Genomic DNA, 17,504 nt, shown 5'->3' with positions numbered 1-17,504 from the left:
TTAGATGTGTGTATGATATATCTATCTATATATTTAAAAGTGACCACAACTTATCACCCATCTCCGTACATTAAAATTTAATCAAAATTAATTAAATTATGTCGATGTTTGTATTTATATTTTTAAATACATGTATATATGTATAAGTATATGTGTCTATGTATAGGTTTATGTATCTAAAACATAATATTGTATATACTATATATTTACATATGTGTATATGCACGTGAGAGAGAGAGAGAGAGAGAGAGAGAGAGAGAGAGATTGAAAGAGAGAGAGAGAGAGAGAGAGAGAGAGTGTGTAAGTGAGAGAGAGAGAGAAAGAGAGAGAGAGAGAGAGAGAGAGAGAGAGAGAGCGCTTCTATGTGTGGGAGAGTGTAAGAAGAGAGAGGGAGTGTGTGCATGTGTGTGTGTGTGTGTGTGTGAGAGAGAGAGAGAGAGAGAGAGAGAGAGCAGGTGTGTATATGTGTGTGCATGTGAGAGAGAGAGAGAGTTTCAACATTTGCGAGTGTGTACGTGACAGAGAGAGGGAGAGGGTCATGTGCATGTGCATGTGTGTGTACGTGACAGAGAGAGAGTTTCAACATTTACGAGTGTGTACGTGACAGAGAGAGGCATGTAAATGTGCATGTTTGTGTGTGTGAGAGAGAGAGAGATGGTTGTAGAGAGGGAATAGTTCTTTTCTGGAACCTTGGTCGGCCGCAGCAATGCACGGGTGCAATACTAGTAACTAGCAATACGCAACATCTACTAACGCCGTTTTCTGCAACACAATGGCGTCCATCAGAGAACAGCTGCACAGCTGCCAGTACAGAGCCCACCTGAGAGATCAGAACGTAAGTTCCCATCACTAAAGGAGGGCCTTGAAAGCTTTGGGGTAATCACGAGGAACGAGTGCAGCACCCCACGTCATCGATGGCAACAACAACATTCATTGGGTAGCAACAGAGCCGCTACATAATAGTGCGGACTGCAGCAAGTCGAAGGCAACATAGGACGGGCGGGCATGGGAGACAGCGCGCGCAGCCCTCAAGGAGAGATACAGCAACGCAATCAACAACGAGTGCATCCACGCGCCACATCACACACGATAGCAACGTGAGGACGGCCAAAGACGAGGTCTTTCTCTCTCTCGTCGTCTGCAAAAGTAATATAACCGATGATGACCAAGATTTTTTTTAAATATATACATATATTCTTTTTCTTTTTTTAAAAATGTCCAGCGAAGCATAAATATCTCTCTCTCTCTTTGGCGGAGGAAGCATATCTCTGTCTCTTTCTCTTTCGTATTGGTAGAAGGAGAGAAAGAGACAAGCAAGAGAAGTTGTAGAAGGGAGCTTTTTCTCTATTCCATGGAGTTTACCTCGGGGGGACACCCCTTTATCCTCCTAATCGTGATATCGGTAATACCAATCAAGTTCTCAATTTTGAAGAGGATAATTCACAAGCTTAATTCATCTCTGCTTGGGTAGCTTCCACTCTCAACTTTCAAATTTCTTTACTTCATCAACTCATTAAATTTCTTTACTTCATCAACTCATTGCAACACAACTCCGACATGGATGCTGCTCTTGAACAACAAGTTTATTTGTTGCAACAACAACAACTTCAAGATGCAGAACGCCAATTACAAGACTGCGACAAACGACTAGGGGATTCGGACGTTGAGGATGACCAAATTGCTAAAATTTTACGAGCCGCATTTGACGCTCAACAAACCCGCAAAGAAAAAAAAGAAAAGTCATCACTCCTTTACTTTTTGTCACTTTGATGGTCGCAAAGATGGAAAAATTGTTTTATCATGGTTGAGTCAATTTGATGACTACTTTGCTGAAGAAAATTTTTTCGAGCGTGACAAAATTAAGTGCACCACCAACCACATGAATGATAAAGCTGCTTTATGGTGAAACGTGCTCCGCCATAGCATTGATCACCCTACCACTTGGGCCTCATTCTGTACTAGCGGATGCCACTGTGTCACAGAAAACGACGCTAACAGATGTTACGTATTGCTAGTTATGGTGCAGATGTTTGGATGGGCGTTATTGGTGGCACGTCTATTATTATAGCTCACTCAATTCTATGGTATATGCTGAAAATAGAAGGCTTCCACAAATTTCGAGGAAGAGAGAGAGAAACTATTGGTTAATAGTTCTGTACCTCTGCCTGTGCTCTAATATCAATGCTGTCAGTATACATCCATAACCATAGCTTCAAGCTTTTCAAATAAACAAGGAGGAGATAAATATAGCAACTATGCCTGTGCCTGTGCATGTGCATGTGCATGAGTGAGCATGCTTCCTCATGCATGTATTTATGTATTAGCAAAAAGCAAGTGCTCACAAATATAGCTTGATACATTCCACTTTGGGCCATTAATATCAAAAAGTAACTTGGTCCCCAAGCTTGTCTATTTACATTAAAATTGTACCAGTTTAATTAAATGAAACTATGGGTGGACGACCATCGTTGCACATCGAAATACGACGGCCGCACACACTGGCCAAAATCCATTGCACCCACACTACTCCATGCACTGATCTGCTCATCGAAAACACAAGACACATTAAATCTCGCTTATCCGCCCAACACTGCTCCATGCTTTCGCGCGTAGCCAGTCATCACGACCATGTGGCAAATGAGCGTACCATAAATATTATATAAAATATCAAATAATTCCATAATTTTCATTTCCATAACAAATTCACCCTATGGTGTATGGTTTATTCACAAGGTAGAGCAAAGCCTGATGGTCTACAAGAAATATAAATTATATTGCCAAAAGATAATGGCAAAACTTCTTAACTACATAAACCATTGCCAAGACTTCCCTTTGTGTGGTGGAAGATCATTTAGTTGTCTACTAGTGTAACTAATAGGAAGGGTCCATGTTCTTTTCAACAGGTTGAGCTAGTATGCATCCTATAGCATAAACTAATGCATCTATGTGTACATGGAAGATGACATCCCACTGTGGCACTATGAGAATCAGAGCTATTATCAAGGCCTCCTTGAGCTTTTGGAATGACTCTTCGGTCCACATAAAACATACTACACAAGCTTACATCCACCATCAATTTTTTAAATATAACTGAATGAATGTGAAAAATGTTATTTTTTGATAAATTGGGAAAAAATATGAGCATGATGGTTGTGCATGTTTTCAAGAAGAGTGAAATTTGTTTTGTTTGTTTAATTATGCCTAGTTTTAAGCTAAGACAATGTAATGAGCATAATAATGCCTAGTTTTTAAAATTTGAAGTAAGACAAAGTAATGAGTATAATAATGAATGGAGCCCAATGAAAGTGTGTGAGATGTAAGGCAGTGTAATTAGTATAATATTGAATGGAGCCCAGTGAAAGTGTGTGAGATTTAAGGCAATGTAATGAGATTAATTTTGTATGGAGCCGGATGAAAGTGTGTGAGATGAAAGATGGTGTAATGAGTATAATAATGAATGGAGCCCAATGAAAGTGTGTGAGATGTAAGGCACTGTAATGAGTATAATAATGAATGGAGCCCAATGAAAGTGTGTGAGATGTAAGGCAAAGTAATGAGTATAATAATATATGGAGCCCAATGAAAGTGTGTGAGATGTAAGGCATGTATGGAGCCCAATGAAAGTGTGAGAGATGTAAGGCATATATGGAGCCCAATGAAAGTGTGAGATGTAAGGCATATATGGAGCCCAATGAAAGTGTGTGAGATGAAGAAAATACTTTGTAGAGATAAGGGTATAATTCTTGGTGTTATTCTCCATGCTAAAGAGGGAGCATCCACCTCTTCCAATGATTTAAAAGTGTCTCTGAATAAACTTCTAACTTTCTAAGGTTCTTACGTAAGCAACCACTTTTTTTTTACTTTTTTTAAAATACACTTGTTTTACATATGGTTATGTAAAACACACTTGTTTTACATATGGTTATGTCCTTATTTTGTTTTGATTGATGTTAAATGGCTTATCTTTGGCCACATAGTATATACTCATGTAGAAAAGGTTATTGGAGGTATACTCCCAACCTTTAATACAGAGGATATGAGGATTCGTCCTATGTCTCTCGAAATCTTTTACTTGTCCTTCGTAAAGGAAGTCCAGTTATGATCATGGTGATGTAAACCTAGAGTTTTTGTATGCTAGAACCTTTTATAACTTTTTGTTGGGAAGATACTCTTTTTATATGCTAGAACTTTTTAAAACTTTGTGTTGGGAAGATACTCATTAAGTTAAAAGTGGGTATCTTTGGAAAGGGTTGTAATACTTTTGGTAGTGATGAACTATATATCTTTATTCCCTTGGAACTTCTCCTAGTGGTAGAATAAAGGGTTGTAATACTTTTGATAGTGAGACGAACTATATATCTTTATTCCCTAGAAACTTCTACTAGTGGCAAAATAAAGGGTTGTGAAAACTTAAAATTATCATCATCAAGAGCATGATTCCCAAATTTGATTCCCCCATATTATGCAACATATAAAAGTTTTGGGGATACATTAGCTATTTTTTAAATCTATTTTAGCTATTTTTGTCTATTTTTAAAGATATTTAATATTTATTAATAATGAGAGTGGTGAAGCATCTAATTAGCACAAGGGTATCCAAGTATATTTGATAAGAAAATTGATCATAATATAATATGAAATCAATATGTAAGCATCTCTAAATGAGTTTGACATTTAACCATGATCAATGAAAGTTAGGGTATTACGAGGGCATATGCATACACTTTTTAGCAATAACATTGGGGTAAGAGCAAGAAACATCTCGTCTTGCCAAGCTTTACACACTTATTAAGACTATTGTGAATAACCTAGTTAGTTCTCTAACTCACACCCTTCTCCATTAGCCTTTATCATCTTGAAAATGTCCTCCAATTTACTTGGTGGAAATCTACTTTAAGAAACCAGCGCTTAGTGAAGTGTAAGCATATAGAAATTGCTTCTTTTCAACAAAATATACTTGCCAAAACTTGAACAAGCTTAATTAGGTTAGGCACTCCAATAAAAATGACCTTAGGCATGGCAAAATGAAGCGATTAACATCCTTCAAAAAGTGACACGATACTTACTTTTTAATTAAAAAATCTAAATTTAAGAATACAAGGTTTGGATGATTTGACTTTTCAACCATACACCTTTCGTTTTAAAAAAAGTTGATTCCTACATCATTGCATGTTTATATCTATGGATATTTATTTATTGCTTATATTTCTTTATCATGGGTATGGAAGAAGAAGACAAAGATGATTTTAAAAAAAGGGGACAGCTTGAGTTCCTTGGAAACAAACACACACACACACAAGAGAGAGTAAGACACAAGAGAGAGATGGATGGTGGAATCTTCTATCTTCTTCTTCTCCTTATCTAGTAGATCATAAAGATAAGAGTAGATACTATAAGGAAAAGTAATCTCCTACTAAAACATACAAGGTCAGTTCATAGTGTGAACCTGACTATATGAGTTGACACTATAACTATACCATACTCTAGCAATCCAAATGTGGCGGTCACACAACATGTCATCCCCATTGGTGGCATATCAGCCATAATCTCACCAATTGTGCTAGTTGCATAAGTGTGGAAGCTATGACCCAAGCGGGCCATCAATGTTTGCAGCACTCGTTGAGCTCGATATCTCAGGTGGTTGACATATTCACGAAGGCACTAGGTATAGAGAAGCTCTACAAGTTTATGGAGTGCAGTGTGTGGAGTAAAGTCTCCACAAGCAAAGTTTTATCATCACTTCGGGAAATTTTGTAAGGGCTTCTTCGTCTCTTACCTTGGTTATGAAGTGGAAAGAACTCCCCTCTCTCCCTCTCCCTCTCTCTCTCTCTCTCTCTCTAACTTGAGAATGGTCCTAGCACGATCAAGCTCTCCCAAAAAGAAACTTGCATCCCATTGTCACTTTGACATAAAAAGGGATATACATACCTGCTCTAGCTTACAAGTCAATGGAAATCTTGCAGGCAAGTGGAGCTTGAGACTTCACAAATGTCGGGCTCTCTCTTACACGCTTGTGCTACTTAAAACCTTTGCAAACACTACAAATGTCGGGCTCTCTCTTACACGCTTGTGCTACTTAAAACCTTTGCAACAAGCACTACAAAGTTGGAAGGACACATCCATTCTTGGTTGAGCATGCTATCCAACACAAGAGATGACGAAGCTAGACTATAGAGATAATAAATAGATCATGGAGTGTATGTAGCATTTTGTTGACCTCTCTGATGTGTAAAGGGTATTGTGAGATTTCCATTGACCTTTGAATGCATGTCCTCAAGGGGCAGACTCCTTATAGAGAGAATCTGCGTATAAATATATAAACATAAAAAGGATAGATGCACAAATACTTTCTGAAACCGTTTTTGTGTCATATACATTCAATTATTTCATTCATTGTACAAAATTAGAATATGGACGGACTAAAAAAGGAAAATCACTAGTGTGCTCTAATGAAGACGCTCTCCCTTTGACAGAGATCGCTAGCCATAGCCATAGCCATAGTGTAGTTGTTTCCTTGCTGCTTATGCTCTCCCGTGACAAAAAACCTCTGCAAATCTCTCTGCGAAAGCTTCCCCCTGTATGCCACCTCTTCCAGCCATGAGGATGTCCCCAGATCGGCCTCCTGCTACCCTCAGATCTTCTAACAGAGGCAGAAATCTCAGCTGCGAAACCCTAATCTGTGCAGAAACCGTTTATGCAGTCGATCGGTACAGCAATCGCCGGTTTAATGCTCATAGCAATGGCGACGATGACGAGGTGCCATGGCCGGAAACAAGGGAGCCGGAAACCGCATTTCAACGCTCTGCCCATGGCGACGATCATTTCTATACGGCAAAGATCGCCTCCGGCAGAGAAGTTAAGGGGAAGTTTCTCCGAAAACCCAGAGCTAACCGTAACTCCACAGCTCTGCAGCAGCACTCCGGACCTTTCATGCTGAACGCCTGCCCGTTCTCAGCCCCTCTCAAAGCTGCCGGTAAACCCAACTTACCACCGTCAATCATTCCGGCTGATGCTTTAGGCAAGAAGAAGCCCTGCTTCGACGCCAACGAGCCTACCTCGCCCGAGGTCACATGTCTGGGGCGGGTGAGAATCAAGGAAAAGAACGGCAAAGATCTGGACGGAACGGTAGATGAAAATTCTTCTGTTGATGAACGGAAATCCGAACAGGGCAAGGTTTCCGACAGCAAGAAGCAGTCCGGCGACCGGAAGGGTAAGGCTAGGAAAAAGAAGAAAGCAGCAGAGAAGGGGAGATGTCTGTCCAGGAGGAGGAGGCGTGCTTCCAGAGAAGCTACAGAGTTTGCACAGGTGAAGAGTTTCAGCTCTGCTTTGCCTGTCACTGTACCGTCTGAAACTGCACAAACTCGCCGAGAGCGAGCAGCCACTTTGGCCAGATCCTTGACCAGCTTGCTTGAAGATTTGCGCTCACTTGAGAAGGAAGACACAGAGTACGTGCCCCCGGTGCCACCGCCAAATTCGCTGCTCTTGATGAGAGGCTGCAGAAAGGTGGAGAAACCTCCTGAACAGGTTTCTTTGTCTCAGTTGAAGAAGAATAATACCACCATGGCTGATGAGAATGGTTGTCTGTATGGGATGCAGAGGAACACCATGGCTGAACATGCCCCCTTGTCTGAAATCAAGATGAAGTCAAGGAACAGTTTGGCTGAACAGCTTTCTTTACCTGAGACGAAGATGGAGATAAACACAATGGCTGAAAAATCTCAGATAAAGAACACCATGGCTGCAGAGGTGAAGTATGCCATAGCTCAACAAGTTCCTTTGTCTGAGATACAGAACAATGCCATGGCTGAACACATTCTTTCAACTGAGATGATGAACAAATACATGGATCATGTTTCTCCTCTGGAGCTGCCTCTCGGAACCACCCTCTGGCAAAGGCGTGCCATTGCCAAACTTGCTGCCATTGAGATCACGAAGCCTATCAAAATGGAGGTGAAACATCCCATCACAAAATAGCAGAATTGGGAATGCAAAAGTTTAGTGAGTAGATTTCTGAGATGTGATGAATATGATCAAAACTCGGATATCCAATTCAATCAGTAATGTATGCAGGTCAAAGCATTCTCATCTAGGATAGGTGCTGTACATCCGACAGGGGATTCTATCTATTGCTTGCTGCTGTGTTGTCTTCTTTGCTACGAAGAAAGCTATGTTACAGCCTTAGATTCTGCCAGTGTTTATGGTGGTGGTGATGGTGGTGAGGAGGTTGCGAACAGAAAGAATTGTTGTACCAAAAAGTGATTTTTTTGGCTGTTCATGGCTAATTTCAATATTCAATCTGCTGGATTGCAGGCATCAGTAAAGCCGTATTGAACAGGGACTTGCTTTCCCAACTTTTTGGAACTTCCGAAATACAACACCTCCGCTGTTTATAGCAAGTTGTTAGGCACTTCTGCCAATGTAGAATATTAACTGCAGACATTCAAGGTTTACAAGTTTGGGATCCCTGGAATCAGATTGTTTAATTAAGCTTTGCTTTTACTTATTAATGTTTGACATTAAGACATTATTGCAACCTATACATGAACAGCTTAGCAAGTGATCTTACGGAGAGTACAATGATGCCCCTTTCTCAAATTATCAGGAAATAGAAATCTAAATGTATGTAGGGTGGAGCCTCTGGAAATCATGGTGTGGTATAAGGAATATGGAAATCACGGGGTGGTAATCTTAACGAGGATGGAAATCATGCTATGGTATAAGTGTCGACAACTTCTATTATTGGCAGTGTTTCTAGTTACAGGTTTGCTTAACAGATCTTAGAAGACGCTGAATTTGCAATGGAAAACCTTGTTGTAATAAAAGTTTTTGGCTTGCCATAGATAGGAATGGACGAATCAACCCCCCAAAAAAAAGACAGAATTTCCCTTAATGATTAATAAAAGTGGTGTTACATAAACACGAGAGATTACCCACATCGTTCTCTTTGAGCTTATGCATCTTGGAGGTTTTAATACTTTTGTTTTTTAATGTCCAATTATGGTATAAACTAGTCAGTTGTCTTCTTCAAAGTTAAATTGGGTGAAGCACCTCAGTATTGGGAGTCCAGACCATCGTGACCACCTTGCACACCGGAGCATTCCACACTTGGTAATCATCAAGGGGACTAGACTAGATCTAGAACACTCATTGCACTAAGCACATGCCTACAGGGTGCATCCCAGTGGAAGATGATTTCAAAAGATGGTTCTCGGCTGCGTTTCAAGGCAAAGCCTCTCTGGTTAGTTACCACTTTGCTGGGAAGGGCTTTTTCAAGTGCTGGTCAAATCCTCTACACGGAGGGAAACCCTCTGCTCTCTAGTGGCCAGCTACACAATGGCAGCATGGTGCATATCATCCCATGGTACCCAACTTTCAAACCCGAGCATGTACTCTAGAATGAGTGCCAGTTGTGGGTTAGCTTCTCGAACTTCCAATACTAATTGTGGCCAAAGCTGGCCACGGTGGCGGGTGTCCTAGGAAAAGTACAATATACACCGCCGTTAGAACTTAATGAAGGATGCGGTCCTCGCCGATATGCTGCATACTCTGGGATAGAAGAAATGATATACGCGATGAGCTCTCTGTCTCTCTACACCTAAAGGAACTAACTTCAACATGGCTATCGAGTTTGGCGCGTCCCTAACTTTTCCTACAAATGCAAGCAAATAGGCCACTTCGCCAAAGACTGCCTGCAACAAGGGCACTGCTCTATTACTAAGCCAAAGTCTTTGGACTCTCCCATAGAAGAAGCATCACGCACTAGATCTGATATCCCTTGGATCTGCTGCTACACCAGCCCCGCTTGGCGTCGGAGCAGAGACATTCTCGCAAATGTGATCGGGAGCGCCCCCTCCAATAACAACAACCCAACCCAACCCAACCCCCCCCCCACCCCCCAAAAAAAAAAAAAAAAAAAACGAAATTCCGTCTTGGGGGCAGAAGGTAAGCTCCCTAACACCCGCACTCCTCTACAGCCAAAAGACCCCAACATCCTTTCCCCTAGTCAAGGTAGGGCAAAGAGGCAAGAGCTAAAAGTCATGCACTCATTTTGGGCAATAAGTTTGATGCACTTGCAAATATCATCCAATGATCTGGAAATGTCCCTGGTCCTCCCCCACACTGGTTAGTATGTCCATCCTCTCCTGGAATTGCCAACGGCCATGTGCTTCACAAAAACGTATAGAAGCTCCACGTATGTTTGCTAAATTGCAGGTGCGTGTCTTATGCCTGCAAAAACTGAAGACGAGACGACCACCCCCTCAATCTCGAGAGGGGTGGGGCTTCTTTCTTCATTAATGCTCCGAGAAGCGGTTTGGGTGGGACGGCCATCCTGCTAAAGCCTAGATGGACGTGTGAGCAGCAATTCAAAGATGAAAAGGAGAAAATCCTGGCTCTTAAGGTGAGCAAATCCTCTGTTTGATGTCTCTTCATCGTGTGCTCTGTTTATGCACCGAATGACTCTTCTGAAAGGGCTACCCTATGGGACTATCTCCGCCACTCTCCTAGAAGGTGAGGAAGTTGTACTCATCGGGGATTTCAAATGGTGGAGGAGCATGCAAACTGCTCCCATGCCTGCACAGATATGTGCAACAACTCTCCCAAAACTGCTCCTCTTGTGAAAGGCAACCAGGTGGACTAGGCCACCTAGACAAACATGTAGGCTAGCAATGACTGATGTTCTGATCACTCGCCCATTCTCATGACGATGGTGTTGCATATACCTACCTCTCACAGTTCTGAACCTCCTCCTTTCAAGCTGAATACCCCTCATCTTGGGAAGGCTGAGTTTCACGAAGGCATCGGTACTGTGTGGGGTGCAACAAGAGCCCAAGGAAATCAATGACCTGGATGGATTCCTTCAACAAGCAGCACACATTAGCGCTGAAGGCAAATGGTTGTCTAAGGGTGATGCCCCTACAAGCTTCTTCTTTCATCATGTCAGAGAGAAGCATCAGCGAGAAAGGAAGCTTCAACTCCCAGATGGCTCTCTCATAGAAGATGAAGCAGCATTGGTGCACAATTCAGTGCACACATGTCCTTGATCTCATGCCGTTTCAATAGCTGTGCTTAGTAGAGCTTACACTGCAGATAGCCTTCGCCCATAAGGAAAAGTGGCCTTGAACTCGGTTCAAAAACAATAAAAAAGTCGATTTTAATTTATTTTATATAATTTATTTTAATCGTGAAGAGCCAACCACCAGCCTTTGCACTTGCCTTTGTCACTTCACCTATCTATTGCTCTTTCGTCCTATTGGCAGCCTCTTTAGAATTCTATTGGTATTTTTAGACACTGGTCAGCCCGAAACTCTGTTCCATAATTAATAAAGTATGGAAGCAAGGGGAACAAAGGGCAAATAAGGCCCAGTTCACAGTGAAGCGGCGGAAAACACACTCAAAAATGAGCAATTCCAGGTGGAAAAGTTAAAAAACGCACACTTCCGCCACCCGAGTGTTCACACAGAGGGCGGAAGGAAGACTGCACTAATTTTCTTCCGCCGCCCAGTGTGAACCTTTCGGGCGGCGGAAGAAAGAATAAAACAAAAACATGGAAAGTAGAGCCAAGAGTTGATTGGTGCCAACATGGCACTTTTTGCCAAGTTGGAGGGTGGAAGAAGTTTGTTCCAAGGGGGGGGGGGGGTTGGAACAAAACTCCCTTTTTTCTTCCACGATTTGGCACCTCTCAACCTTCTCTTCCGCCGCTCTATGTGAACACTAATGTCCATATGGCAACTTTTTGTTGGCTTCTACACTTTTTAAATTCCTTCCGCCGCCTTATGTGACCTGGGCCTAAAGCTTATCTCGAAACGACCTAACTGGATTGTGGTGGGCGATTGCTGGCAGCCTCTCACTATGCTAAACACATCTTACAAGATATTTATGAAAGCCATCGCACTTTGCATTAAATTCATCCTCCCTAGGGTGGTCCCAACCAGTTTGGCTTTGTGCATGGTAGGCAGATTCACGAAGCCTTCCTAAATGTACAATGCTGGATTGATTATGCCTTGGCTTTAAATCACCCTTACATGCTCTACATGCTCCATAACCTAGACCTGGACAAGACCCATGAGCGAGTCTATTGTGGGACTTCATGCTTGCAGAATTGGATAAGGTAGGTAGGTAGGTTTTGGCCAAGCATTGGTAGGGATGGTTCAAACCCTGCTGGGCAATGCCACTTTTGAGGTAATAATCAACAAAACTATGGTCAAGGATTTTGCCCTCAAGCGCAATCGGCCCAATAGCGGTGTCCTTTAGCCCCCTTATTATTCTCTACTGTGACTGAATCCCTCCTGGCCAATGTCCACTACTTTCAAGAAAGAGGTTTCATCAAAGGGATGGAGAGATGATCTTTGCGGATTACAATAGCTCCATTCTAGAGTATGAGGAATCCAATGTTGATGTGTTCTTACACAGATGGTGCATGACTTCTGTGAGCTGTCACGATCAGTTACAACACTAACAAAGTAGAAGCCATACTACTAGATAGAGGAAGTAGAGAGACTTGGGATACCAAGTATGGCTTCAAATGGATCCCTCATGGTTAACCCTTCTAGCTCCTAAGCTGCCCTATTGGAGTTGACATCAGCAATAAATAGAGATTTGATTCGTTCTACTAGAAAATCCAAACCAAAATGGCCCACTAGCCGAGCTATCCTTTTCTGGAAGATGGGTGATGATGTACTAGCTTATATTGTGTTTGTCGCCACGTATTGCGTTTTCAGCAAAACTAAATGGAGAAGCTATTTCACGATTTCCTTTGATCTCAAGTGGGTAAAGCCACAAACAATCTATATACTGGATGCATTAGGCGAAATATGGACTCTCATTTTTGCCTCTTAAGGATTTCCACACCTCCTCTCTCTTGAAAAATGGGCTCATAGTGAAATTTTTGCAAATCAACTCAAAAGTGAGCGAAGTTTGGAAATTTGGAATCTGCTCTTTGATAGCTTTCCAATGATATATAGCATGATGGGCAATTTTGCATATTAAGAAAGTCCCCAAATTGGTTGAGGACTTTCTTAATATGCAAAATTGCCCATCATGCTATATATCATTGGAAAGCTATTGAAGAGTAGATTCCAAATTTCCAAACTCCGCTCACTTCTAAGTTGATTTGCAAAAATTTCACCATGAGCCCATTTTTCTAGAGAGAGGAGGTGTGGAAATCCTTAAGGGGCAAAAATGAGAGTCCATATTTCGCCTAATGCCTTTCTATTGTAAGTGAGCACTTTTATTTTCTCTTGTAGGTGAGTACTTTTATTTTATGGAAGAAGAATACGATTGTCACTCCCAATTAGCAAGGTAATGCCAATCTTCTCCCCCTTTCCATTGCCTAATCCATTGCTAGAGTTCATAAGCATGTTTAAGCCTTTTTTTTAATTTTATTTTTTAAATTACTCCTCCCTTCAAAAAACTGTGCTAAAAACTGCTTAATTTGGGACACTTGTGGCTCTTTCCTTAGGTTATGGAAGGCATGGGGTAAGCATGTAGCAATAACCCAATTAAGTTTTGGCACCCCCAATTGCTCCCAACGGCTTTCCCAAAGCTCCAATTACTCTCCCAATGGAGGCTTAATTTTCCCTCTTTCATAGCTTGAGAAAATTTGTCATTTATGTAGGCTTGGTGTGTGGTACATAGCTTCAACTAAGCTTGTAGATGATTAGCAAGTTACTAAGCTTGTTGAGAATGCATGCTAATCATCTAGATCAAGCGTTCATGGATCTAGCTCAAGTTGGCTTCATGTGGTTGCCTATGAAGGCCTTTTTCTTTTTCTAAAAAATGTAGCAAATTAATGCCCATCGCTTGTGGCTTGGTGGTTAATACTTGGAATACATCTATCTAAGCTTGTATATGAAGTTGAGAATGGTTTCTCCATAAAGGTAGCCATGCAGTCAAAGTATGACTCCGTTTTTTGTTGATTCCTACATTCTAAGCACTTCTATAAGTGCATAATTAACCAAATTTGCATGTATTGGATCATTTCTTCATTTAATGAATACATGTTCCTTACACTACACATTGTTGAGGGTGGTTTTCCAAGCTTTGTAGTTATCATCTTACACTTTTCTTGTTCTATACTATCTTGACACTTGAAGATCCACTTTTGCATGTATAACTTAGGTGTTAATCACAAACAAGGCAAATTCTCAAATTCCAAGAATGCAACTTAGCAAGTTACTAAAGGCCACCCTACAAAGGCTAAGGGAGATGGTGCGTGCTACATTATAGAAGATTTAAGAAGCAAGTATCCAACTAGAGAATGCTAAGAAGATGATGGAGAAGGAAGAAATATGTAAGATAACCACACCCCCCACTGCATCTTTGTACGTGGTATTGTATATTTTCTTAGACAAGAAAATACAAGAAATGAGGACATATAGGGAAAAAATAAGCAAAAAGAGGTTATCAAGTAGTTGGAGGAGGTAGAGATAGTGAGAAATTAGGTCATGATACAAAGGGTTCAAGAAGATACAAAGCATGCAAGAGATGGGTATGTGACACTTTTTTTTTTTGGCCAAGGAAAAGTTTGATTTGTATTAATATATATTAGGATGAAATAATACAAAATAGAGAGAGTCGTCTAATCAAGCAGAGTCGTCTAATCAAGCCTAATCAAAGCCGTCCTAGCAACCTCTAACATTGGGTTGCTAAAGGAGTCCAATTGACACTTAGCAACCTCTAACATTGGGTTGCTAGAACATCTGCGACTTTCATGCTCAATAAGGGCTTCCCCAGAGGCGGCTTTCATGTTCAATCAGGGCTTCCCCCAAGGCAGTATTCCAATTAGAGAGCAAATTATCCAGTCGTAGCCAGAGGGCTATAGGCCAATGAGCAGGGAGTGCCTCTACCTTGTCTGCAACATGTTTGAATGCTGGGATTGAGAGCCCATATTGCCTAGCAATATCCTCCTAGTCGTGCCACTCCACAAAATGGGCGTTCAGAAGTGCGAGATGCAGATTGCTGCCTTGTGAAGCTTACGGGCTTGATGTAGGTGCATGAATGCTTACGGCTTTCCTTGCTCTTAATTGCAATGAGACCAACAAATGCTAATCCGGTCTGCATTGATAACATATCCCAGATAATGAATTTCTTCTACTCCAAATTCACTCTTTTTTGCATTGATGTAGAGTGCATTGTCTTGCAAAAGTTGCAACCAGTGGTGGGCGTCGCCCAATCCATTGCAGTGTAGTTAGAATACCTTGCCACCAGTACACCAGGCCTTGGAGAAGTGGGGAGATTTTAATGGAGCATTTCCCAGAGGTAGCTATCATGTGGTGCCATGTGAGGCCCTGCCATTGTCCAAGGAATTGCTTGCCCGAATGTAATGTCTTGTGATCACACCCCACAGTCTATTTGTTTAAATTCTCTATAGCCACTTGAGGGTGAGATTCGTTGCTTGGGTGGCCAAATTGGTGATACCTAGCCCACCTTTTTTGCTTAGGTGTACAAAGACCTCCAACTCATCCTAAACAAGATGCAGATTGTCTGCGAATGACCTCCAACTCATCCTAAACAGGATACAACTGCGGCATGTTGATAGAGTGGATATTATTTAGCTAAAGGGACCTCTAATTCATAAAGCATTCTCATGGAAATCTAAACGCAATCTTCTGCCAATCCCTCTTCTCCCACAGCAAGGCCACCCTCTACACTGTAAACTAAATACCAAATGGAATTTGCTATGGGACAAAAAACATGGGGATTTAATTCCTCAAAAATCTAGTCGCCAATCATCCCGCCAAAAAAATCATGTCTGTTATGGTTGATCATGCACAAATCATGTAGGATAAGGGAATGGTCTTTGCCCAAGATGTAAAAAAGAACCAGAAACAATTGCCCATCTTTTCTTAGGATGCAAGCATAATATAGAAGCTATCAAGTTTTTGAATCAATGTATCTTCCCTGTCTAGAATAGGGAGCTCTCATGGCAAGAAATTCTGCTAGGCCAACAAATCAAATGCTCTGTAGAAATATGGAATATTATACGTGTTGAATACCTGTGGGTTGTTTGGTTAAATAAAATAACGGCTTGTTTAATCATACAAGTACCAATGTGATGCATGGTTTGAGATCTGAATTGCATTTGCATATAGATGAAAGCACTGCACAAAGCTAGCCTCAAAGTGTGTGAAGCACAATACACTAAGAATGCCATGGAAGAAATGTTACAGATGGACAAAGCCAAAGAAGACTTCCAAGAAAGAATCAGAAAAATACAAAAAGTGCATCTAGAATAGGATAGCCAAGTGGCTACCGAAGAACTAGAATTAATGATAAAAAACTCTAAGTTGAAAAACTATATCCTCAACCTGACTGCCGTGAGAAATGAGATAGCTTATAACAAGTTATGCTTCTTGAGAAAAAGCATATTTTGTACTCATGGTTTATACAATCTTTTTAATATAGTTCGCGTGCTTTTTATAAAAAAAACCCTTATTCATTTTTATAGGCAAGCCTTAAATGTGCATAGTTTTCATCCTTAATAAAAAACCCATGTATACTTTTTAGTTCACCTAAAACCATTACATGCTTAAGTCTAAGGATTCTACCCTAACATAGATTTTTCGTCGAAAGTTTAATGACCACACTACTTTATGTTGCACAAACCTTATACAAATGAGTAAATGTCACCTTTTCCTAAGGTTTTCATTCTCAGGTTCTTCCAAAAAAGAAAAATTTGACACTACCAAGTTGACGACACGTAGATTCTACCTCAATTAAGGGTTCCGGATCTGGTGCAACAAATTCCATTGACCATTCCAAATTTCTTAAAATGTTTGGGGGATGGATTTTGGCAAATGTCACCTTTTCCGAAGGTTTTCATTATTGGGTTCTTCCCTCCTACGGATTCAATTAGACTCTATTTTCACATATAGCTTCTAGCGACCAAATATAATTTTTCCATTTAGACACTTTATCAAATTTCATTTTTCTCTCTCTAGACTTATTTTCTGTCTCTGGACCCTTACTGGGTAAATGAAAATATTTTTCTCGAAATGGTTTTTCCAAAACTAGTAGACTAATTAGTCAATCTAGTTCATTAACTTTTATGATCACAAAAAGATTTGGCATGGCCAAAAATTAGGTACCCACATTTACTAAGGCGGTTCAAGATACAAAATAGTACTCAAAAATCTCAAGCACGACTGATGATAAATTTGCACTCTATTTTCCTTTGCGAGACACTAGGATATAAAAAAAATAAACTTTTCCATTCAATTAGTCTCTTGAAACTCATTTCTCTCTCTCTCTCTCTCTCTCTCTCTCTCTCTCTCTCTCTCTCTCTCTCTCTCTCTCTCTCTCTCTCTCTCTTCATAATAGAAGATGTATTACCAAAATTATTTTACGAATGGCTACATGGCCGCCATATGATGTACTAGCTTTCCCTCACTAATTACTCCGAACCACAGGTATAGCTTAAAGCACCCTCATACAATATATAGCTGTGTCATTCTCCACCAAATGAGCTGACCGCCCCGCAAGGAAGAGACTTGCCCTAATAGTAG

General features: G+C 40.9%; 1 protein-coding gene across 1 annotated transcript; it reads left to right on the top strand.

Moving 5' to 3' along the window:
* The first annotated feature begins 6,340 nt into the window (after positions 1-6,340).
* LOC147640141 (uncharacterized) lies at positions 6,341-8,935 on the top strand. Its single transcript, XM_086777673.1, has one exon. It carries the CDS (start codon positions 6,580-6,582, stop codon positions 7,972-7,974), a length of 1,395 nt encoding a protein of 464 aa, XP_086633799.1. The 5' UTR covers positions 6,341-6,579; the 3' UTR covers positions 7,975-8,935.
* The last annotated feature ends 8,569 nt before the right edge of the window (positions 8,936-17,504 follow it).

This window comes from Cibotium barometz, chromosome 3 (genome assembly GCF_041138505.1).
Source record: "Cibotium barometz isolate CiBa-2024 chromosome 3, ASM4113850v1, whole genome shotgun sequence".
In the NCBI taxonomy this organism is placed as follows: Eukaryota; Viridiplantae; Streptophyta; class Polypodiopsida; order Cyatheales; family Cibotiaceae; genus Cibotium; species Cibotium barometz.
Note: the sequence above shows the minus strand (reverse complement) of the source record. Positions and strands in the feature narration are given on the sequence as shown.